The 23390-nt window shown below is 35.5% G+C and overlaps 5 protein-coding genes across 5 annotated transcripts; 3 read left to right on the top strand and 2 right to left on the bottom strand.

Annotated features, from left to right (window-relative positions):
• The first annotated feature begins 2195 nt into the window (after positions 1 to 2195).
• Positions 2196 to 4341, top strand: LOC133296186 (cell division cycle 20.2, cofactor of APC complex-like). Its single transcript, XM_061495132.1, has 5 exons — positions 2196 to 2297; positions 2632 to 2904; positions 3163 to 3432; positions 3532 to 4113; positions 4198 to 4341. Exons 1-5 carry the CDS (start codon positions 2196 to 2198, stop codon positions 4339 to 4341), a joined length of 1371 nt encoding a protein of 456 aa, XP_061351116.1.
• Positions 4342 to 6732: 2391 nt separating this feature from the next.
• LOC133296185 (cyclin-B1-2-like) lies at positions 6733 to 9582 on the bottom strand. The gene is made up of 4 exons (XM_061495130.1): positions 9393 to 9582; positions 9019 to 9119; positions 7107 to 7204; positions 6733 to 6991 (listed from the first exon to the last, which is right to left on the bottom strand). The coding sequence occupies exons 1-4, from the start codon at positions 9519 to 9521 to the stop codon at positions 6891 to 6893; spliced, it is 429 nt and encodes a 142-aa protein (XP_061351114.1). The 5' UTR covers positions 9522 to 9582; the 3' UTR covers positions 6733 to 6890.
• Positions 9583 to 10851: 1269 nt separating this feature from the next.
• LOC133296179 (uncharacterized) lies at positions 10852 to 13765 on the top strand. The gene is made up of 6 exons (XM_061495127.1): positions 10852 to 11096; positions 11183 to 11395; positions 11499 to 11665; positions 12730 to 12811; positions 12950 to 13018; positions 13370 to 13765. The coding sequence occupies exons 1-6, from the start codon at positions 10974 to 10976 to the stop codon at positions 13538 to 13540; spliced, it is 825 nt and encodes a 274-aa protein (XP_061351111.1). The 5' UTR covers positions 10852 to 10973; the 3' UTR covers positions 13541 to 13765.
• A 4853-nt stretch (positions 13766 to 18618) lies between these two features.
• Positions 18619 to 20770, top strand: LOC133296189 (uncharacterized). Its single transcript, XM_061495135.1, has 3 exons — positions 18619 to 19625; positions 19816 to 20367; positions 20462 to 20770. The coding sequence occupies exons 1-3, from the start codon at positions 18648 to 18650 to the stop codon at positions 20561 to 20563; spliced, it is 1632 nt and encodes a 543-aa protein (XP_061351119.1). The 5' UTR covers positions 18619 to 18647; the 3' UTR covers positions 20564 to 20770.
• Positions 20771 to 21500: 730 nt separating this feature from the next.
• LOC133296190 (aspartic proteinase CDR1-like) lies at positions 21501 to 22900 on the bottom strand. The gene has a single exon (XM_061495136.1). It carries the CDS (start codon positions 22898 to 22900, stop codon positions 21614 to 21616), a length of 1287 nt encoding a protein of 428 aa, XP_061351120.1. The 3' UTR covers positions 21501 to 21613.
• Between the last annotated feature and the right edge of the window lie 490 nt (positions 22901 to 23390).

Raw genomic sequence — 23390 nt, 5'->3', positions numbered from 1 at the left:
GCGAATCAAATAAATTCAATAATTTCCTAAACAATTAAAGTACAATTTGATACAACTAATAGGGATCAATGTTATTATGGGATTTTTAGATTTACAATGCCTACGAGGAAGATCACCGCAGGTGATGATATATCATTGTGCATCATGGAAGATGAGAGTAAAAGGGAGTGTGATGTATGCATAATGAGGCTTAACACTTCACTTATAAGGGGGTTTTACCGAAAAAAAAAATTAATTTATTGTTTTTTAATAAAAAATTACAAATAAGTAGTCGTTTTGAAATTAATTACGAAAATATAGCAGTCAAAGGGGCGTGACCGGTTGGAGAGAGACACGCCCAATGTTGGGCGTGACCTAATCGTGACTCCCGCCCACACGGGGCGTGACCAAGTTGGAGAGAGACACGCTCAATGTTGGGCGTGATCGAGGAGAGAGACACGCCCAATGTTGGGCGTGTTTCACCAGGTGCTGTCACGTGTCACAAAAGTCAATAATTTGACCGTAAAACTTTGGAAGTCCATAACTTTTGACTCGGGTATCCGAATTAGGTAATTTTTTTTTATTCCACATAACTTTTTGAGATCTACGTAATGACACCTAATTTGACCTATTTTGTCTCTCACAAAAAAATTTGAATTTACAACAATGATACCATAATTATTAAAAAAGACATGACTTTGTTACCTTATAAATATTACTAAAAACAATCTAACATTTTTATAATCATGAACAAAAACTTAAAAAACAAAATAAAACGAAAAGCACCCAGTTAACTTTTTAATATAAATTATTCGATATTATGTCACCGACAGATGTTAACTTTTATTAATTATAAATTTCATAAAATTCTTCATTCAAATTTTTAATATATATCTCAATAACATACATAATTAACCTTATGATAACTTACCATAATCATAAGGATCTTTATTATGAATGTTTCTAATCATAACAGTGGTTTTCTGTCCATTAATTTTTGTTTAAACGTTCTTATGGTATAATTATTGTAAATTCAATTTTTTTTTGTGAGAGACAAAATATGCTAAATGAGGTGTCATTACGTAGATCTCAAAAAGTTATGTGGATTCAAAAAAAAATTACCTAATTCGGATACCCGAGTCAAAAGTTATGAACTTCCAAAGTTTTACGGTCAAACTGTTGGCTTCTATGCCACGTGGCAGCACCTGGTGAAACACGCCCAACATTGGGCGTGTCTCTCTCCAACCGGTCACGCCCCTATGGAGCGTATTTAACTGCTATATTTTCGTAATTAATTTCAAAACAGACTACTTATTCGTAATTTTTTATTAAAAAAACAATAAATTAATTTTTTTACCGGGCTTTACCTGCTAATAAACGAGGCCCCATTTCATAAAGCAAGAAAAAGACCCATTATATAGATCCAGAACATAATTGATTTTCAACGAAGAAATTATATGTTGGGAATTTCATTTTTTTTTTTTTAGGATATGTTATTCTACCGATGTTTTTTTTTATCTATTTTTGACTATTACTTTCCCACACCACTAAATTAGAATATCAAGAGAAAAGAAAAAGATAAATGTTAATTGAGATTACGATCTAATAGTATTTTAAAATGATAAACTTTGAACATATAAGTTCAAATCAATTATTCAAACTATTCACACCTGTAATATATTGATTATTCCAATTTATTATTATCATAATAAACAATTTCTCAATTCTAACCTCCCATGGTTCATATAAGAGCCCGTAAGTGCCGAGTAGTGCTACCAAAGGATAATTTGGTCAATACATATTCTAACGGCTATGTCCATAAACAAAGAAAAATAGCCGTTGCCGCCGTCACAACAATTTAGTCCTCAAACAGTTTGCAAAACCCTAATTCAGATTTCCTTCGCTACCAATTGTGCCATATATAATCCCACTTAATTGCCCTCACCATTCAAATCTCTCTCTCTCTCTCTCTCTCTCTCTCTCTCTTCGCTTCAGCATTCCAATATTCATTCTTTTGCAAGAAGCCCTCTAATTTCTGTCATTTTCGCTAATAATCATTTCTTTGACTTCATTTTGTCTAATAATCTGTTTTGCAGGGTTTGGTTTTTGATTGTTTATTTCTTTTCCAGGGTTTGGTTTTGTGCTTTGTTTTCATTTCATTAGTTCTATTTTCCATATTTTCTTGTTTTCTCTCTTTGGTTTTTCCCCCCTTAACAATGGATGCAGGATCATCTTTGAGTTCTTCCTCAACCCTCAAATCCCTAGCACGCTGCCCTCTTCAGGAACAGTTTATTCAGAGAAAGAATTCCCGAGAAAATGTAATAAGATTATTCCAAACTTTTCTCGCCATTGTAATTTGTGTATAAATTTCATGATTTCTCTGCAAACTTTTGCGATTAGGGGTTTCAATGTATAATGAGTTTTTCATTATCAGTTTCGATTTATATCTATAATTCGATAAGTAAATTGAGGTTCTGATTATGAAAAAGTGGTCTAGAAACTGGGAGTTTCAAATTTTTTCCTAGATTGTGGATGGATTTTGAAATTACCCTTTAATAAGTCATCGTGTCTCTTTTTGAACTTGTTTATGAAAAACAAGTATTTGATTGATTCTTTCATGTTTGTTTCTTTTGTCACCGTAAACACCACCAGTTGGACAGATTCATTCCAAATCGTTCGGCAATGGACTTCGATTATGCTCACTACATGCTGACTGAGGGGGCTAAAGGTAAGGAAGACCCAACTGTGAGCTCCCCCTCTAGAGACGCCTATAGAAAGCATCTTGCAGAATCCTTAAACATGAACCGGACCCGAATTCTTGCTTTCAAGAACAAGCCACCTGCACCAGTTGACTTAATCCCTCATGAGTACTCCATGAGTCTTCCCCAAGATAAACCCACCAAGCCACGGAGATATATTCCTCAGGTGCACTACTAAGATCTGATTGAAATTACATAGGTTTTATTTAAATTTGTTGTCGGATTGCATAAACTCCAACAGAAACAGCTAATTCATTTTATGAACATTTGCAATTTAAAAGCAAAAAAGTCCGATTAACCAGTAGGTCTGATTTAAATTTGGATTGTTAATTTCAAGTGGTTCTGAGTTGTTTTTTTAATCTTAGTTGGTTGGGTTTGTATGGTAAGCCACGATATTTTACATTTTTGTGCTTATTTTTATCAGACTTCTGAGAGGACTTTGGATGCTCCTGACCTTGTGGATGACTATTACCTCAATTTACTGGATTGGGGAAGCGGCAATGTTCTTGCAATCGCACTTGGAAGCACAGTGTACTTGTGGGATGCAACAAACGGGTCTACTTCAGAACTTGTCACAGTTGATGATGAAAATGGCCCTGTCACATCCATTAGCTGGGCTCCTGATGGACGGCATATTGCGGTTGGTTTGAACAACTCTGAAGTGCAACTATGGGATACGACTTCAAATAAACAGGTTTCTATTATAATCTTCAAATAAATATACCAAAGTAAATTATTCACTATCCATTTCCTGCAAGTTGTTTACTGATGTTATTCTTGCATGTTTCATCAGTTGAGATCTTTGAGAGGTGGGCATAGGCAACGAGTGGGGTCTTTGGCATGGAATAATCACATACTGACAACTGGAGGGATGGATAGTAGAATAGTTAACAACGATGTAAGAATTAGATCACACATTGTTGAAACCTATAGAGGGCATGAGCAAGAGGTTTGCGGGCTAAAATGGTCAGCTTCAGGTCAACAATTAGCCAGCGGAGGGAATGATAATCTACTTTACGTCTGGGACAGGGCTACCGCATCTTCTAATTCGGCAACACAGTGGCTTCACAGGCTTGAAGATCATACATCTGCAGTAAAAGCCCTTGCTTGGTGCCCTTTCCAAGGGAATTTGCTAGCTTCTGGTGGAGGCAGTGGCGATCGTTGCATCAAGTTTTGGAATACCCACACAGGTGCATGCTTGAACTCAGTTGACACAGGGTCTCAGGTATGTTCCCTGCTGTGGAACAAGAACGAGAGGGAGTTACTCAGCTCTCATGGTTTTACTCAAAATCAGCTTACACTTTGGAAATACCCTTCAATGGTCAAGATGGCAGAGCTCACTGGTCATACTTCCCGAGTTCTTTTTATGGCTCAGGTAATTATTTATTTTTTTCAAGCACAAACCCGTTACATTATCATTTTGAGGATTTTCCTGATTAGTGTAATGTCACTTCTTCAGAGCCCTGATGGTTGCACGGTAGCATCAGCAGCGGCAGATGAAACCTTACGGTTCTGGAATGTGTTTGGAGTTCCAGAAGCAGCAACTAAAGCTGCGCCAAAAGCGAAAGCTGAGCCATTTTCGCATTTGAATCGCATTCGATAAGCAGAGAACTATACAATTTTTCATAAAACAGATATATTAAGCTGCTAAAAAATGCAAGGTTTGTTTGAATATCCATCTGCAACGGTTTGTTGTATCATGGGATCAGTGCCCAGTAATGTTGGGGTTTTGTCATTAAAAACCAAAAAGGTCCAAATTTGTAGCTATCATCTGTCATTCAAGAAGAGGCAGCACGCAAATCTCAAAAAACGCATAGTTTCTCCACCAAAAATAACCTCTCCGGTCGGGAAACGCATTAGATATTTACCTAAACCTGTAGGTCCCTGAGCAGATCCTACGTTAGCCCCAAGACGTTGGTCTCTAACTAGAAAAGTAAATGCTTGAGCTTGAGAAGCTTCAGGTCCGGTGGGTCCGTAAAACTCACTAGGATACGTGGTATTATTAAACCAGATAAAGCAACAAGCAATAAAACCAAAAACAGATAAAACACCTAAACTATACAAGTGCACGCCGAGCCCATGCAAAGGATTGGGTCTTTGAGATCTCCTCCTACCGTTGGATCGAGTTGGGACTAATTTTCAATAAATGGCTCTGGATTTTGACCATTAGAAACTATGACCGAAGTATTAGAAACTTTGACCGAAGTTTGAGGTTTTCAACAAGAATCTCTCTTGGATCATCTTAAATTTGACTGCAAGAATTTAGTTCCTTGAATACAAGGTGTGCACACATTGTTCGTACCTATATTGTTGGATAATATAATCTTGTAATTTCACTTTTGATTATAGTAAAGAATTTGGGTGGACTCCGAAATCGGTCCCGTGGTTTTTACTCTTCACATTGAAGAGGTTTTCCACGTTAAAAATCTTGTGTTGCTTTGTTTTGTTTCTTACATTCTTAAACAAATTTTCCTAACCAACTGAAATTATTATGGATTCCCCTTTCAATTGAAATAATCATGAAGGTAATTTCACTTTTATGGATAGTGAAGAATTTGGGCGGACTTTAAAATTAGTACCGTGTTTTTTACTCTTCACATTGAGGAAAATTTTCATATTAAAAATTGTATTTCACTTTTGATGATAGTGAAGAATTTGGGTGGACTTCGAAATCATATTTCCCTAACCAATTGAAAAATTATTATGAATTTCTTTTCAATTGAAATGATAAATGAAGGTAATTTCACTTTTATGGATAGGGAAGAATGTGGGTGGGTTTTTACTCTTCACATTGAGGAAATTTTTCATGTTAAAAATTGTATTTCACTTTTGATGATAGTGAAGAATTTTGGGTGGACTTCAAAATCGTATTTCTCTAACCAATTGAAATTATTATGAATTTCCTTTCCAATTGAAATGATAAATGAAGGTAATTTCACTTTTATGGGAATGTGGGTGGATTTTTACTCTTCATATTGAGAAAGTTTTTCATGTTAAAAATTGTATTCTTCGAAATCCCTCCGTGACTTTCACATTTGAAGAGGTTTTCCATGTTAAAAATCTTGTGTTGCTTTGTTTTGTTTCTTACATTCTTAAACAAATATCCCTAACCAATTGAAATTATTATGAATTCCCTCTTCAATTGAAATGATCATGAAGGTAATTTCGCTAATCATGCAAGAAACAAAACAAAGAAACAATACAATTTTTTAACGTGAAAAACTTTCTCAATGTGAAGAGTAAAAACCAGTGGACTGATTGGTGATGCTTTATTTTGTTTCTTACCTTCTTGATGTTGGAATATTTGTTTAAGTTAAACAAATTTCCCTAACCAATTGAAAAAATTATTATGAATTTCGCAACAAATTTGTTTGTGTTGCTTTTTTTTTTTTTTTTTTAGGTTTCATTTGTGTTGCTTCTTTGTTTTGTTTCTTGCATGATTGATGTTGAAATATTTGTTTGACTTAAGAAATTCACAGGTCAAGGCTTGTTCCTTCCTTACGTGTCGACTGTTGGACCGGTAGCAGTAACATTTTGCAATAGATACAGATATTCCCCAACCAATCCATGCATCCAGCATTCAAGTAAATTCTCTTTCCATATACCAACTGTTCAATTTTATTTTATTTAAAAAAAGGGCTAAAATAAAAAACCGGAACCCGTTAAAATTTATTTGTCGAATCTCAGAAACAAAAAAGGCATTCCCCTAAGAGATGGGGCACTTGTTGGCAATCCTTGAAAAAACTACTTGGGATTAGAAATAAAACCGTAGCAATCTAAATCTTTTTGACTTTTTTTGTGTGTGGGTATGGGTGGGGATGATCTGTTTGAAAGAGGAGTTAACTCCGAAGGCAAAGTGGTTGAGTGGGGATACCCAAGCTTAAAATAAAAAATAAAAAATAAAAAATAAAAAATAGGGAACGGTTGACGAGTGGGTAATGCTGGATGTAACAACATATGCCCAACTCAAATGCATCAAATACAATTACAAACATTATAAAAATCAGTTTCACTTGTAAAGGCATGCAGTGTTCATACTGACCAAAAGATTGATAGCATCCTTAACATAAAAAAAAATACAACAAAAAGTTAACGAATAATCATGCAGGTTCCTTGAGCCACTTCCTTATAATTAAAGACGAGATGCTTCAATTACATAAAACTTGGGAAAACCGGCCCCTTAGATAGACCAAGGCGAACTTCCATTCCATGATGCGAGTCCAATGGCCGTAAAGTCTCTGATTCACGAGGGTCTGCAGGCAACATTTGCAAAAATGAAATAGGGGGAGAGAGAAGGTACAAACAACAACTTGGTGGTGAATAAAAAAAATCAGCTACATGAATATAAAGGCAAATTCATATCATTACCATTTAAATAATTCTCAAAACCGAAGTCATCAAGACTTCCTGTAAAAGCCTCCAAACCCAGCATTGAAGAAGGAATTGTTCCTGGAGGCCTCTGGAATCTACAAGGAACAGTAGCATTTTACATCCTCAAAAAGTAAACAAATCAAAATGGAGCCACTAACATAACAGACCACATCAGAGGGAGGGTACTAGGAGGACAAGAACAAAACTAATCGGAAAGTAGCTAAGGATATACAAAACAATAGCTTGAGAAAATTCAATCAAACCACTTTCTCCCTAAGTCTATTGTCCTATATTGTGTGGTCATATGATCCCACTGTCTTCTATCAACCTTTTTTTAATGTCTAGTCTACCCCAGTGCCTTGGGTTAACGTTTACTGATTAAGCAGCAGGAACTAGGAAATTTTTATGCTTAGGCAAGAGTCCAGTGGGTCTCCATGGACAGCACATCACTTCCTAAAATGTAGAGTAAGCTTTGCTTACTCTGTCAAAATTAATTCATTCAGACGTGGTCTGGTTGGACCAGAGTTTTCTATGAGTAGATTCAGTGGTTCCAACCAATAACATGGGCTGAGAAGACGGAGAAGCCATAAAAACAAGAACAGCATTATTTGTACACACAAAAAGAAGTGCATTTCAGAATCCTCAGAGTTTAAATCAATCAATGAAAAATTTCATCTAGCAGTTAACCCAAGCTCCAAATTTTGGGCCAATAATTTCTTTTTCTGAGGTTCTGTTGGAAGTGTTTGTGCATTTGACTTTTGCAGAAAAACAATCCTAATCTCAGTCATATACAACAGAGAACACAGTAATTTTCAAGTCAGTTATGTATTTTACTTTCTCTCTACATTAATCTAATAGAAGATCTCTACCAAAAGTTCTACCCACCTAATCACAAGAACTAACCAAAGGTGGCATTCCTTTACTCTTATTCACATGTTAATAGTTGTTTTCATATTGTATATGCACATTTTTAGTATATATCCTTATGCTATTGTCCTATATCCTATGTATGTTTCTGATTACCAATTTTCCAATCTTGTATGTATCATTGCATTAGAATGATGTAAACAGGTTCTGTTTTGAATATAGACATTATGTCGGACTAATTATGTGCTTCTCCGTTACCGGTCATGTTAAGGAAAAGACCGATCAATGGTACATAGAAAGTACTATGTCTGTTAAGTGATATATAACCACCATCTTGACCCAAATTAGTTCCTATTCTTAATAATGATTTACGATGTATCTAATGTATAGAATGACTTAGTCATAATGCACATTATGTTGGTTTAATTTATTTATTTATTATCCATGATGTTGGGTAATCTAACATGAACCAAAGAGGAGAGTGTATGACATTAAGTGTCACATGTCACATGTGAGGAGCATGTGACTGATCCAGGGACTAATAAATAATTAATCAAACAATTAAGGGCTAAATTATAATTGGGTAAAAGGAGGACAGTTCAGAAAGTAACTGCTACTTGATGAGAGTTAGTAGATGAAAGGGGGTTATCCCATTTAACGTAAAACAGTGACCTGTTCATGAAAAATATGCATATTCTCTTCTAGCTTTCCCCACCACTCATGTTGAAGTCAAGGAGATATTCAAGCATATGAAAGGCATCATGCAATTGTGATCAAGTTTTCACAATGGACAGAAGAAGGCAATCATCTTCCCTCAAGTCTCAACTACTGTTTATTATTATTTGTGAAAATCATAGAGTTCCAAGAACCTTGATATTGTAGTTGTTAAGGCATAAGACTCTTGTATGATTTTAGAACTATAGAAAAGTACAACGTACACCAATGCCACACTGTCACTTAGATAGTTTCAAAACATTTAGAAGAAACTAGATTTATGCCAAATACACAGGGGTGTTTAAGAGGAAAAAAGAACAGGAAATACCGAGATAGTATTTGCCTGTCGAGGTCCATCTTCAGTGGAAAAGCAGTTCCATATAAATTGACCATACATTGCCTCTTCATTACTTCATTGATCCTGCTAGCCTAAAAATAACAAAAGAAAAAGCAAAATCATTTAAGATTAGACCTGAATCTGATTCCAACACAATTTGAGTAAAAACACCAGCTTCATTACGATAAAATTTCAATTTCTTCAAAATCACAAAAACTGCAAAAACTTGCGAAAGGGAAAAGCCTTTTTGATTGTTTTCAATCAAAGGGAAAATAGCTATGAATGTTCAAGCTGCGCCAAGAAAGATTAAAACTTGAAATTTGAAATACAAAAACCCTAATAGCAAGTTGAGAGAAAGTGATTACAGATTCCTGGGCAGATTGAAGAGGGTGAGAACCAACGATGTCGCTCTTGACCCCTTGAAGTCCGAACCGAAGAACATCATTTTGGACTCCTCCGATTTGGTGTGCAATGCTCTTTGGCACTTCCTCCATCTTCTTTCTCTTCTTCACTCTCCAACTTCTTTACCAAGCAAAAGAAAGGAACAACAGAGCGATCTACAAACCTTTTTTTGACTCTCTATTTCGTTTTATTTATAAAAAAAAGGTCTATTTCGTTTTATTTAGTAAAAGGCCCCTGCTTTATAGCTATTTACTAAAAAGGGCCTGTTTTATTTTATTTTGGTGATGACAAATTTTTATGCGTGATAGGTTAATATTACACCCCTTGATGGGAACACAAGAGAGGTCTTCCCTGCATGTACTAAAGAAATCAGGAGCCTTCGTGAAGGTTTGAATTTATATGTCTAAAATTATTTGTTGTAACTAGACTTGAACTTATATAAAAACTCGTTTAATAAAAAAGTCTCAGGCTCTAATTGAAAAGCTTGGCCTCAAAGCCTTTCAGGCTAGCCTAGTATACTAATTTTTTTATTTTATTTTATATTTTTTATATTATTCATAATAACTCTCTCTCTCTCTTTAACCCATTTCACCTCATTTCACTGGTTAAACAATTTTTTTAAATGTTTTTGTTCTATATTATGCTTTTTGAATATACTTTGAATTCATGAATCTTTGTGAAATTATTAGTGTTTTTGATCATATATTTTATTTGAATAATTTTTTGTTATCTTATTTTTTTTAAACAGGTGAACAGGTTGAGTAAGGCTTTTATTTTTTATAAATAAGACAGACCACAGACCGATAATTATATTCCTAACAGTAACAGACTAGGTCAGGCTGACACATTTAAATACAGACTCAGCCTTTTAAGACCAAAGTTCAACTCGACTCGACCTGTTAACACATTTACCTGCATCCTTGATGCTAGAAAATCTTTAGTGCTCCTAGACAATTATAACTTAATTAATCATATTTATTGGCTTTTTTATTTCATATGAGATAAATACCTAAGCAATAATGTATTATAATTAGAGGCGGTTATAATTACTTTTATTTTGATTAATTATCATTAGGTTAATTTGAAATTAATGAAAGTTATTTTTTTTTTAATTTTTTAACTGTTAATTTTAAATTGATTCAATAATAATTAATTAAATAATAAAAATATTAAAATTAAAATAATAGTAATAATATCCTTCTCCATATAATTATTAGTAGATTGGACTTTTTTTTCTTCTTGATGGGTTTATGTTAATTGGGGAGTTGCATCAGCAGTTTACAGTCACTCAGCAATTGAATGGCTAAAGGCCACACAGTGAGGTTCTTAGGTGTACTCATCTCCACCACCAGTCAAAGATTATCCATTTTTTTTTGGGTATTTAAATTATCTTTTTTTTTTCTTTTTCAAAATACAGAGCACATCTTTTTGAAAAAAGATAAAAATAAAAATAAAGAAAAACTCTCTTTGTTCTATTCATTTTTATTCAGAAGGAACAAGTGTTTGTTGGTGGTAAATTCCTATCCACACGACTTACCGGAACCATGTCAGGTGTGGTTGCAGGTTCCTCCTCTTCATGCTCTGCCACCTTCACCACCAGGAACAACCACCGCATAAAAAACTCTCATCTCACACATTCCAAGTCACTTACTCCTCCTCAATGCCAGGTACTACTATTCTTTGCTTATCACTAATTAACAATTAGAATTTAGAAGCATGTCTTTACTATTTATTTTTACTTTTGTATCTGCAGAAAACATCTTTACAAGGCCTTTCACTTCATGATGCCAAAAGGGGTGTCTCAAATTTCTTCCTAAGTGAGAACAAGAATGGTTCCTCCATTGCTAGAAGGAGACTTGAGATCTCAGCAAGAACTGCTGGGGCTTCAAAGACAATTGAGGTTGATGTTGACAAGCCACTTGGCCTCACCTTAGGCCAAAAGTCTGGTGGAGGTGTTGTTATCACCGTTAGTATCTTGCTCTCTATTCAATGTTTTATTGTCAAGTTTGAAGGTGATGATTTCAATTTCCGAATGAGGAATGTTCATGGACACTTATTATCTTGGTTAGGCTGTTGAAGGTGGTGGAAATGCAGCAAAAGCAGGGTTAAAGGCAGGGGACCAAGTCCTTTATACTAGCAGTTTCTTTGGGGATGAATTGTGGCCTGCAGATAAGCTTGGATTTACAAAAACCGCAATCCAAGCAAAGCCAGACTCTGTCTACTTTGTTGTCAGCAGGTTCTCTTATTACTTTATTTTTTTCTTGTCTATTGCTATTCAGCTTTGTTCCAATTTCTTAATTGCATCAATTCTTTAGTAGATTTTGTTTCTGACATAGGTTATTGTTATTATTATTATTTACTTGGGTATTGCATGAGGGGCCAACACCCCACACAAAAACAAGAACAAAACAGACACCCCAGGAAACTATGTATGATAGTTTTAAAGTACTTTCTGATAACTTTTTATTTGGCCTTACCCTATTCATGGTACTAAGCCCGTCATTTTATTTTTGGGTATGTTGATTATTGGGAAAAGATGGAACATTATTAGAAAGGTAAGTTAGACAGTAGCATGTTTCTCAAATAACTCAGTCTGTTAAGTGCCTTAGTATTTGCACTTTATCAGTCACAAGTCTCTCTTGGTTTAGTGATGTTATTGTGAACAATCAAGTAAAACTTCAAATATTCATGTTTGAAACTTTTACTCCTCCTTTCACATCTGATTCACAATGGACAAGACTTGGTTCCCTACTTGACATTTGATGTAAATTTTTAGACTAGAGTGCAGTGCTTTAACCAGCATTTTATTCTAAATTGAGATTCATGCTCTCCGAGTCCTTATCATGATTAAATGCTACTGCGAAAAAAACAACCTACATAGTAAGCATGTTCTTTGATAAATTCAAAATGCTTAGGAGTGATAGTATTGCTCTATTACCTAGATCAATGTTAAGGATATGATGGCTTAATTTGACAAAGGATAATCTTTGCATGCAGAAGAGTAAATCATTAATAATTACAAAAAATGTCCCTGGCCTCAATAGTATCTAGTACGATTGATTTTTTGGAACCAATGGGGAAAATAAGATAAAAACTGAAAGCAATGCTATATAAGACAAGTTGAGTATGCAATTCAATGAATTGTTCTCCATTCAAATTATTGTGGCAATTAATCTGTTCATCAGTTTGTTTCAATGTGTTAAACACGCAGGGTAAAATCTCCCTATTGTTCATGTGATCATGTCATTTATTCTATTATTTAATTAACAGCTGAAATAGCTTAATGTTTTTGTTATGAAGAGGTGCTGCGGTAGATGTCAAAAGGCTCCCAAAGCGTCCTGCTCCCCCTCGCTTTGGAAGAAAACTGACTGAGGCTCAAAAGGCAAGAATCATTTTGGAGTGACTTGCATTCCTGCATACCTTTTCTTCCTTGTATTTATTTGTCTTCCAGGCTCAAGAATCAAGATGATATTATGTCCCGTTTTACATTCAATGGTTAATTAAGTGCACCGCCATGCAGGCTAGAGCTACTCACATTTGCCTTGATTGTGGATACATATACACCTTACAGAAACCTTTTGATGAGCAGGTAAGGCCACCATATAAAACTTTACTTCTCCCCTTGTCCTCCCTCCCTCCCATTTATGCTTCAATTTAAAATCATGTGCCTAGAGGGAGGAGAACCTTAAAGTAGCGGTAAGATTGTTCCGTGTGACTGGAAGGTCACGGGTTAGTTTTTGAAAAACAGCCGCTTTGTAAAAATGTAAAAGAAAGATTACATATAACCCTCATCCCTATCCTTGCAAGTCGGGGAGTCTTAGGTATCGGGATTTGACGTTTGTTCGGAGGCTTTATCTTCAAGAGATGATATTCTTTAAAGTTGGATTTATCAATATGCCAACTGCTTATTGTCATTCTCCCCTTATTTATCCTTTTACAGCCGGACGCATATGGCTGCCCACAATGTCAAGCACCTAAGAAGAGGTTTGCTCGATATGATGCTAATACTGGAAAAGCTATTGGTGGGGGCTTGCCTCCTATTGGAGTTATTATTGGACTTGTGGCTGGTATTGGTGGAGTTGGAGCTTTGCTTGTTTATGGTCTTCAGTGACATTTTATCCCACCATTTTCTCTCCTCCAAAGCTGTTTCAATCTCTGAGCTTGTATCTCATAAACTCCTCTAATGTTCATGTGAAAGTTGAAGCTTTCTGTATGAGATTAAGCATGTTCTGCAAAATGAATTTCAAAACTATTGTTTTTTTTTTTTGTTTTTTTTGTGGGGGGTTTCAAATATTAGCAATTTGCAGAGCTACATGTGATGACATGATAGCATTGTCATCACCAGTGGTAATATATAATAAATGTTTTCACCTCAAAAGCAATCAAATCTATGATTACCACTGTATTGCAGTTGACCAAATTATCTGGTATTGTTCGCAATTTATATTAGCTCCAAATTGCACATTAAGGGAAAATAATACCCTATTAAGTAGATGAATAGACCAAAATGTCGATATTGATGATCACTATAGGTAAATTCAGAGCTAATGGAGCTGCTTAGCACTTGCGCTGAAATATCTTATGCACCAATCCAACGCCAACCCCTCCCACAAGTCTCCCTGGCAACTTCTAGAAGCACCACGTAGGAATTTAGTTGAATCGAACGACTTTGAATTTTTGCACTTGACTGAAAAAAAAAAAAAAACTAAACCTAATTATTTATCTTAAAATAATTCATGGATTTACATACCCAAATATAAATTCTTCACAATTATTTTTTGAAAAAGACAATTATACACAATTGATTTTTATATGATCATGAAGTCCCCCTGGGGGGATCTCTGGTCTTTGACCGAACTTTCTTCACAATCTCCCCTCGTGCAAAATGTCATTTTGGGGATTTAAACAGATAAAATTAAGGGTAGAGTGTGTGTCATTTTAAAGGATGTAAAATTGTGTCATTTTAAGAGATAGATAAAGGAGGAGAGAGAGTTGACAAAGAAATAAAGGTGTGGGTCCCACCTCTTTGTGAGGGTGAAAGGATATAAGTTGTGTCATTTAAAAGGATAAACATTTTTCTCTAAAATTAAACTGACAAGTGTGTAACGACTAACGACAACATAAGTGAACCCAAAACCCAATAACAAAAGATTATTTACTTTCAAAAAAGATTATTTTATTAATGGGACAAATGGCAAACTATTATAAATAGGTTGACATTATCTCTCAATCCAAAAAATATAGATATATGGGTCTTTAGTATTTATATAATTCTCATTTGGTTCATGTTTAACCAATGTGGGGATTTTATTACTACTCGTATCTATGATACACTGACATTCTAAAAAATCTTACGTGTCATGTCCGACACTTCAGTACGCATTGTAGAAACTCAAAAAAGATTTCATAGGTTGTGTTATGTTGAGTTTTTTGTTCCAATTATTAAATTCGTTAGATTACGATTACGATTTTATTGAGTTTAATATAAATATTTGTAATATGTTATATTTCTTTGTAAAATTAATGAGTAGTATAAGTTTAGCTTTATTTTTTATTAGATTATTGAATATTAAGTATAATATACACTACATTAATAATATTTAATATCAAAACATATTCTAACGTGTCGAAATCTAATATTTTTTAAAATTAACGTGTCATATCTTGTATCCCGAGTGCAACATAGATTAACATGTTAATATTTTTAACAAAGTGATGATAGATGATTGCTTTATAAAAAGAAAAAAAAATTAAATCCAAAATTGTTAACAATTTTAAAATGGGAAGGATCCGTTTACAAATTTTTTTGATAAATTTTTACAAATTACATTATCTTCTCCTGGGAGAACATAGTGAACCTAGTGTTCTCCGGAAAGAAGATAATGTAATTTGTAAGAGTTTGTAAATAAAAAAGTTTGTAAATATAACCTGCCCCACTTTAAAAACCTAATTGAGCAATTATTTGTTTGTTAAAAATTTGAAAAGACGCTAGTTTGAGCCGATTAACGTTTTAATTAATTTGGTTACGGTGCATCTCACTTTGTAAGTTTGTATTAATTATTATGGTTGGGCCCACCTATAATGAATTGTCCTTCTCGTATTTGTTGGGCCCAACCAAAGAATCTGTGTGATTTGCGAACTCGTGTCCTCTGTATTTAGTATTTTACGAAAAGAGTTGTCGTCGCTTTCATTGCTCAACTTTCTATGTCCGTTCTACAGCATTAACATTTGCAACGGTTACTTCTGTCGAGGCACCTCCTCTTCAACGGTTACTTCTAAGTTCTAATAGCGTAGAAGCCTTCTTCGTTCCTCATAGTCTCAGTCTATCAGACACCCCAAGCCACAAGGTAACGAATGCTTCATGTTCTTCTTTACCAACTACTGAATTTTTTGTTTGAAGGGAAGGGAGGTGTTAATTTTTATCTTCAAAAAACGGAATTAGGAAACAGAACCTGAATGATTAGTATTGAGTGCTTGAATGATTTTGAAGAGCTCAAAAATATACAAATTTGTGGAGCAGTAAATGCTTTTATTTCCTTTTGCATCTTTACCTTCCTTGTTTAAGTGTTGTCTGTAATTTTTAGCGTATAGTAATAGTTTTTCATATTTTTGTTTCCTGGATTATATGTTACAAAATTTGTGTGTTTGCGACTTAGATATTTCAAGGTTGAAGGTAGATTTTGTTTTATAATTTTCACTTATTTAAGTTTTATTTATTGTAGTTTTTTAATGTAGGTCTTTATAATTTCGTATCATAAACTTTTTATTGTTTAAAAAATAATATCAATAATTATAAAGATGATATAAAGGGTTATATGTATATTATCTTACATAAGATAAGTCAATTTCCTACACACACAAAAGAGAGGTGGGTCTCACATCTATATTTTTTTTTTCTCCTCTTATCTGTGGGTCCCGCTTGCAATTTTATTTCTACTGCACGAGATAAATTAATAAAAATTTAAAAAAAAAATATTTTAAACCATACTTTAATGAATAAGATCAATTACTAGCAATTAATGCAAATGCATAAAATACACGAACTACATATATAAACATCATAGTAGAGATGATTACATACAACATTTCCTTAAAATTTAAGAACTTTAGATTGGAACAATGCAATTATTGATCTTGTATTTCATGCGCTGGTTGAATCTGATCTCTCGTGGTAAAAAATAATATGATAATAAGATGAGAAGCAGAGACATGCAGATACTAAAAAGTAACATAGCAAAAGGGTTACTTAATTGGTTCAAAGTACCCAACACAGTCACAACACACAAACACCGAATAGCCTCCACTTTCTGCTCTGCATTTTTCACTTTTTCACAAACACACCGAGAACAGGAACCCACACACTCCAAACCCATCACCACCAGGCACTAGCACACCCTTCATCGCAGCTTCTCTATCAGGTAATTGCAATTGCCTTATCAGCAATTTCTTGGAATGAACTCTGTTAAGTTACAGAGTATTTGGCAGTTTTTCATCACCCTTTGTATATTGGCTTTGCGTCGCTGCTCCCTACCTGTTCGGAGAAATGCCCAAATGTAAAAGAGCCCATCGTGCCGTCCCAATGTCTCTGTATGTTCGATTGTGATTTGTGATCCTTGGTGCTGCTCTTTGGGGTTTCTGATTTGGGAATTAATAGATGCATCTCTATGCTCCTTCAAATATGATTTGGTTGATATAAATTTTCTATCTTTGCTGCACCTTGATTTTGTGCTTTTACCTTTCTGCTTAAGATTAGATTTATGGTATTTTATAGTCATTAAGTTAGAAATTATGTATGGATGGTATAAAACAAACTATAGTAATGCCTTAATCATGAAAAACTAGAATATAAATATAACCCAAAATAGAATGTCCATAATAAATACGATACCCTTTTCCTCTTCAACATTTTTTCCTTCCCTTTTGATTGAGAAGCAATGCACTGAGGTGGCTTAACTAGGTCATGTACAGTCGTTGTATAACTTTTGGATGTTCAACTTCAAATTCAAGCTGAAGTCTTTCTAAATGTAGAAATTATTAGCAACTAAATAACTACTTTTTGGTCAAATGTTTGAATAATTTCTGGCAACGATTAAAAATGTGTGGTTCTACTTCTAGTTTAAGTGTTACTCTGAGTATGAATAATGCTTTATGAACGTTCTCAATTTAATTGACTTATTTGCAGCCTCTCTTATTTTGAAATGAGTTTTTCTTATTTTTTGTCCCCAAAATATATATCTGCGCGCGTGCGCGCGTCTGATAGAACCTTTTTCTTTTGGGGAATAATTTTTTTATGGAAAGATTTCCATACAAGTCTTATTTTTTAGCTGTACAATGGAGCCTAGATGATGCACACATTTTTATTTTGTTGTTTACAGGAGTTTATTAAGAAAGATCCTTGGTTTTGGTCAAAAGTGAGAAGAAAAATGTCTGTCTGGGGTTGATAAGGATTTAATGTAGGACTATTTGTAAATGTCTTCTGAAAACTGATTCATACTTTCTTGAAATTTTGGTATCTCTCTGGCAGGGATATGCAAATATATCTGTGGATTTGGTGTCGTTCACAGTTGAAAATTAAGAAATTCAAGTTCTCACTGTAATTTGATCTATTAATATAGCAGAATAATTTGGTAAGTATTCAAAGTAACACAGATAGTTGGCTGATTCAATATTAGGGGTGTCTCTTTTTACCTTTTTTGGCTGGCCCTATTCGATGTTCCAAAAATCTTTGAAGGGACAAATTCGGGATTTACTCTTTTATTTTGCCTTGAGATCGAGAGTGGTTCTCACATCAGACTTGTAGTTAAGAGAAATGAGAAATCATGAGTTTAGCATAATCCATTTAATCAAAATCCTTTACTTCATGAATCTTATGGATGAATTAGGTGAAGCTGTGTTGAAAAGAAAACGAATGCTTTACAAGGCTAAGAGAATTGCAATTTGATAATCAAGACGAACTTTTGAGTTTAATTCCATGATCTGTCCGATTTCCCAAGTTTACCAGATGTACTTGCCTTTCAGCTATCCTTGTTTACATTTTTGCCTTATTGTTTGTAAATGTCTATTTATTAATTGTAACGTTTCCTGTTTATTTTCTCATTTTGTAGGGTGTAACAAGTTTGGTTGGTGTGTGTGTTGCTATTGCTGCTGATCTGAAACTCCTCTGTATAGTTTTATCCTCGGCCTTTTTATTCTCTCTCTCCTGGTGGTGGGAGGCAGACATGTACATTGGAGTGGTGGTGATGATGACTCAAACATTGAAAACGATAGTGTCATCCTATAATGACCATGACAAGAATTCCCGCCTCTCTGCTTTGCCTCCTGGTGGTCTTGGAAGCCGTCAATGGCGCCAAAGCCGCACTGGTACCTTGGCTGTTGCCATAGCAGCACTTCTCATGTCTACTACTGCTTGGCTTTCCCTTGTCTTCTCTGATAGAACTACCTGTTGCTTTCATAGCTTAAAGGACTGGGAAAGTAGCCGCCACTTTTTCCCTTGGAAGAAGTGCATTCCTCATCGCCTTTCAAAAGTAACTCCACCTGCTCTCCAGTTTGGGACCATGGAAGATAAGCTTCAAAACGGTAGCAGTGTTGAACAGGAAGGCTTGTCACTTAAACATATTGTATTTGGAATAGCAGGATCTTCTCAGCTTTGGAGACGGAGGAAGGAATATGTCAGACTGTGGTGGCGGCCCAATGACATGCGTGGCCATGTGTGGTTAGAGGAACAAGTGGTTCAAGAACATGGGGATGATTTATTGCCCCCTATCATGATTTCTGAAGACATCTCACATTTCCGCTACACTAATCCAATTGGTCACCCTTCTGGCCTCCGAATTTCTCGCATTGTCAGAGAGAGCTTTCGCCTTGGTCTCTCAGATGTGCGCTGGTTTGTCCTCTGTGATGATGATACCATCTTCAATGTGGATAACCTTGTTGACGTTCTTAGCAAGTATAATTCCTCTGAAATGATTTACATAGGTAGCCCCTCAGAGAGCCATTCAGCAAATACCTATTTTAGTCACTCAATGGCCTTTGGTGGTGGTGGGATTGCAATAAGTCATCCACTTGCGGAGGCTCTCTCTGAGATTCTTGATGAATGCATTGAGAGGTATCCCAAACTTTATGGCAGTGATGATCGACTGCATGCCTGCATCACTGAACTTGGCATTCCTCTGACCTGGGAGCATGGTTTTCACCAGGTATTTTTTGGATCCATCTGGATCTTCCTTCCTCAATTTTATTTTGATCACATCTTTTATTCTTTTCATTATTATTTTTTTTCCATTTCCAGAGAAGGGAAAATTTTGGTCAGATGTATCATGTATTATATGATTTATCATCCAGCCATTTCATCACTCAGAATTAATTTTTCTTCTTGTAATCTTTCAGTGGGATATAAGGGGCGATGCTCATGGTCTTCTATCCTCTCACCCAATAGCACCATTTGTGTCAATTCATCATGTTGAAGCTGTTAATCCCTTTTATCCCAGTTTGAGCTCTTTGGATAGCCTGAAGCTTTTTACAAAGGCCATGAGAACTGATCCAAGAAGCTTTTTGCAGCGGTCAATATGTTATGACCATGCTCGGCATCTAACATTTTCGGTGTCACTTGGTTATGTCATTCAAGTCCTTCCTAACATTGTTTTTCCCCGTGAGCTGGAGCGCTCTGAAAGAACCTACTCCGCTTGGAATGGTGTTAGTCGAAGAAATGAATTTGATTTTGATGCTAGGGACCCATATAGATCTATTTGTAAAAAGCCTATTCTCTTCTTCTTGAAAGACACTGGAAGAGAGGGTAATGCTTCTTGGGGTTCATATATTAGGAGTAGAGATAAAGATGATTTCAAAAAGCGAATTTTCTGCTTTCCTCACTTTCCCCCTCTTCGCAATGTGCGAGAGATCCAAGTAGTGGTGCAGCCTTTGAGCAAGAATTGGCATCTGGTATGTTTCATAGCACTTGAGCATTTCATATTATGGTATTCCCTGTTTTCAATCTTAATGACATCTCTAAATTCCAATGTTTGGGGTATCCTAGGTACCACGTCGTCTCTGTTGCAGGCCAAGCCAAGCAGGCAAAGAAATCCTCCAAATGTCAGTTGGAGAATGTGGGAAGGGAGCTTTTAGCTCTGTATATTGACTTTCTTTGGTGGGTTGTTTGTCGGATGGCATGTTAGGATTGCGATTTTTTATGGTTTGTACATGATTTGGTCTTTGAGTGAAGAGCTAATTCCATGCGGCATTTTTTACCTTTAATTGAGCTTTCTCGAACTTCTATTTGTATATGGTAGTAGTCTAGTAGACGATTGAACTTGCAGATGGTAGAGAAAAGGTTTCTAACACCAAAAGCTGGAGTATTCAATTTTTTTTCTTTATTTTTTCCCATTTTATCCTTTATAGAAGTTACTCCTTTTTTTTTTAATAATTCGAAACAGTTATACTAGGGATAGGATAGGATGCCTACCAACCTAGGTATATGCTAGGAACACATGGTTCTCTAATAGGTCTTCTATAAAGTCAACATACCATTCTAATTCACAATAAGGGTAATTGTGTGAAGAGTTGCAGGGACACCTGAGTTGTGTTTGATCATTCCTACTTGCATCTTGGAAGGAAGCCTAACATGTGAATTCCACCCTAGATCATTCCTGTTGGTGATGTAAAAAACCACGTACTGCAATCAGGAAAATCTTCATATTGGATACTTTGTTAGTTACCCGAGAAAATGAATTATGTGGATTCTGTAGTAGCTCAACAGTAGCACGCTTCCTATGATCTTAAATTCCTCTTCCACCATAAACAGAGTATCCAGTCATTTTGTGGAATTGGACACCATCCTGCTAGGCTATTCCATTCTACTTATGTATTCTTTGGCGATTCTTCAAATTCGTTGAGAGACTATAGGGAAAGTTTAATGGTTACGAACTTACAATTAAGGTCGAGGGTTGTGTCTTTATTTTTCCCAAGTGAAGAAAAGGATCGGAATTTTAAATTAAGACAAGCTCATTTATAAAATAAGATTGCATATTCAAGAAGAGTACATATTATTTCATTTTTGTGAACTATAATCCATTTGAAATGCTGTATGAAGATATTATATCTCTAATCTTCCACTTGACCCCAACGCCAATCTCAAGTCAAATTATATATATGACTATAAATAACACTGAAAGTTACATTAAAATCATCTCTACTGATTGGTGCAATCAGTAGGTTTAAAGGAGACCATCTTTCTGTCCAGATCAAATCCAATCAAAATGTTAGATTGGGCAAAATTGCCAAATATATAGACTCCATCAGTAGTGCCAGCCATTGCAAAGCAGAATACTCCATCTTTTGGTGGAATGAAGGTTTGCATTGGCATCAATTGCACATCTGCCCCCTCAAAATGAGCAGTCAAGATTGGCCCTTCCAAATTTGTCTCACTTCTGTAACAAAGTTGTGTGCCCAAGTCTGGGTCATCGTCAATGGGTATCAAGTTACTCTGTACCTTCAATTCCTCAACCAGACGGTCATAAAATTCTTGTGGTAAATATGTTGTTGGTGTACCTGAATCAATCATTATATTTCCCTTGGAAAGCATTTCTGAATAATCAAATGACACATATGTGTCTCCAACACTAATGCCTTCCAGTGTGACCAAATAAGGTGTCTGACCTTCCTCTGAGACCAAAGGAGTTGTGACTACTCCTTCACCTGAAACATCACTGGCTTCACCAAAACTAATTGTACCTGAAGTGTGAGGGTCTGTATGAAAAGGAACCAGGCACTGAGAGAACCTTTTGCTCCCATAAATGGTACCAATTTGTGAAACAAGTGACATAGGACCCCCACCCAGTCCAATTATTCCCATATCGTTTTCATTGAAAATTCCTGTATTGCTGTGCCCACATCCAAATATAATCTCTCCAACAACAACAGGCTCCCCATTGGTGGAACTAAAGGTGACTGTTTCCTTTGAAAGCACCCCTTTGGTTACTGAAGAATCTGCATAACTATAACTATAAGAACACAGTTTTTGAGGAGAGCATGAGTGACCAAAGAGTGAATTACACTGCTCTGAATCACATGTAATAGCACTGTATGTTTTGGACCTCAGGGGCTCAAACATTGGACTTTTCTGCTTATAACAGCCATTACATGGTGTACATTGTGCCCACACAAGGTCACTGCCTGTGTCAACCAAACCATATATGTCCACTGGTGGTGTTCCCAATGTAAACTTCATGAGATAGTCGCCATTGTTGGATGTTACTCCAGTGAAAGGACCATTTGTGGCTAATGATTTCTTGGGAACTTGGTGGAATGAGCCATGTCTATATTTATGAAGTCTATTTGATTTGTAGAAGGGAGAATTGGGTGAGTTTTTGTGGATTAGTTGAACACTAAAACCGGCGTTGTAAGCTTCAATTGGTGTTTGACATAAGAACATGTACAAAACAAAGAAGAACAAATGGAAGCAGAGAATGTTTGCCATGAAGTTTAGCAAGGGACAAAAGTCTTGTGAAAGAAGTAGACGAATTTATCTCATATATATAGGCGCAGCATGTGAGTGGTGATGTTGGTTGAGGTTAGTCACAAGGCGTAAACAAAGAGCTGCATGTGAGTTATTTCTGTTACAACAGATTCAGACAATATGTTCCACCCTACAATATATATAATACCATCGTAACTTTTATTTTATTTTATTTCCTTTTTTTAAGGTTAGTAAATGCCAAGGGTTGAAAGACCCAACACAACCCAGAGAACCTGGACAAAGCTACACCAGGGACACCTATAGCACCTAAAACCGGTCAAAAGGAGGTGGTTCCATAGAACAAGTCTCTTGCTCTTCACTATGAGCAGACTTGGCTAGACAATCTGCCATGTTGTTACATTCTTTGATTCTTCACAATTGCCATTCAAATATTTCCTACTTTGCAATAACCTTTGTTGGAAAAAGCTGAGAAAAATGCCATACACACTGT

This window comes from Gastrolobium bilobum, unplaced genomic scaffold (assembly GCF_033153095.1).
Source record: "Gastrolobium bilobum isolate Gb01-03AN ecotype WA unplaced genomic scaffold, APGP_CSIRO_Gbil_v1 utg6114, whole genome shotgun sequence".
NCBI classification, from domain to species: domain Eukaryota; kingdom Viridiplantae; phylum Streptophyta; class Magnoliopsida; order Fabales; family Fabaceae; genus Gastrolobium; species Gastrolobium bilobum.
The sequence above is the reverse complement of the archived record's forward strand: the minus strand, read 5'-3'. Positions and strand labels throughout refer to the sequence as shown.

Excerpts from the sequence above, each read along its gene's own strand:
- LOC133296190 (XM_061495136.1), bottom strand. The coding sequence starts at position 22,900 with ATGGCAAACATTCTCTGCTTCCATTTGTTCTTCTTTGTTTTGTACATG.
- LOC133296186 (XM_061495132.1), top strand. The coding sequence starts at position 2,196 with ATGGATGCAGGATCATCTTTGAGTTCTTCCTCAACCCTCAAATCCCTA. Across the intron at positions 2,298-2,631 it reads GAAAGAATTCCCGAGAAAAT|TTGGACAGATTCATTCCAAA; the intron begins GTAATAAGATTA and ends AAACACCACCAG. Across the intron at positions 2,905-3,162 it reads CACGGAGATATATTCCTCAG|ACTTCTGAGAGGACTTTGGA; the intron begins GTGCACTACTAA and ends TATTTTTATCAG.
- LOC133296179 (XM_061495127.1), top strand. The coding sequence starts at position 10,974 with ATGTCAGGTGTGGTTGCAGGTTCCTCCTCTTCATGCTCTGCCACCTTC. Across the intron at positions 12,812-12,949 it reads AACTGACTGAGGCTCAAAAG|GCTAGAGCTACTCACATTTG; the intron begins GCAAGAATCATT and ends ACCGCCATGCAG. Across the intron at positions 13,019-13,369 it reads AGAAACCTTTTGATGAGCAG|CCGGACGCATATGGCTGCCC; the intron begins GTAAGGCCACCA and ends ATCCTTTTACAG.
- LOC133296185 (XM_061495130.1), bottom strand. The coding sequence starts at position 9,521 with ATGGAGGAAGTGCCAAAGAGCATTGCACACCAAATCGGAGGAGTCCAA. Across the intron at positions 9,120-9,392 it reads TTCAATCTGCCCAGGAATCT|GCTAGCAGGATCAATGAAGT; the intron begins GTAATCACTTTC and ends TGTTATTTTTAG. Across the intron at positions 7,205-9,018 it reads GACAGGCAAATACTATCTCG|ATTCCAGAGGCCTCCAGGAA; the intron begins GTATTTCCTGTT and ends TGTTCCTTGTAG.
- LOC133296189 (XM_061495135.1), top strand. The coding sequence starts at position 18,648 with ATGTACATTGGAGTGGTGGTGATGATGACTCAAACATTGAAAACGATA. Across the intron at positions 19,626-19,815 it reads GGGAGCATGGTTTTCACCAG|TGGGATATAAGGGGCGATGC; the intron begins GTATTTTTTGGA and ends GTAATCTTTCAG. Across the intron at positions 20,368-20,461 it reads TGAGCAAGAATTGGCATCTG|GTACCACGTCGTCTCTGTTG; the intron begins GTATGTTTCATA and ends GGGGTATCCTAG.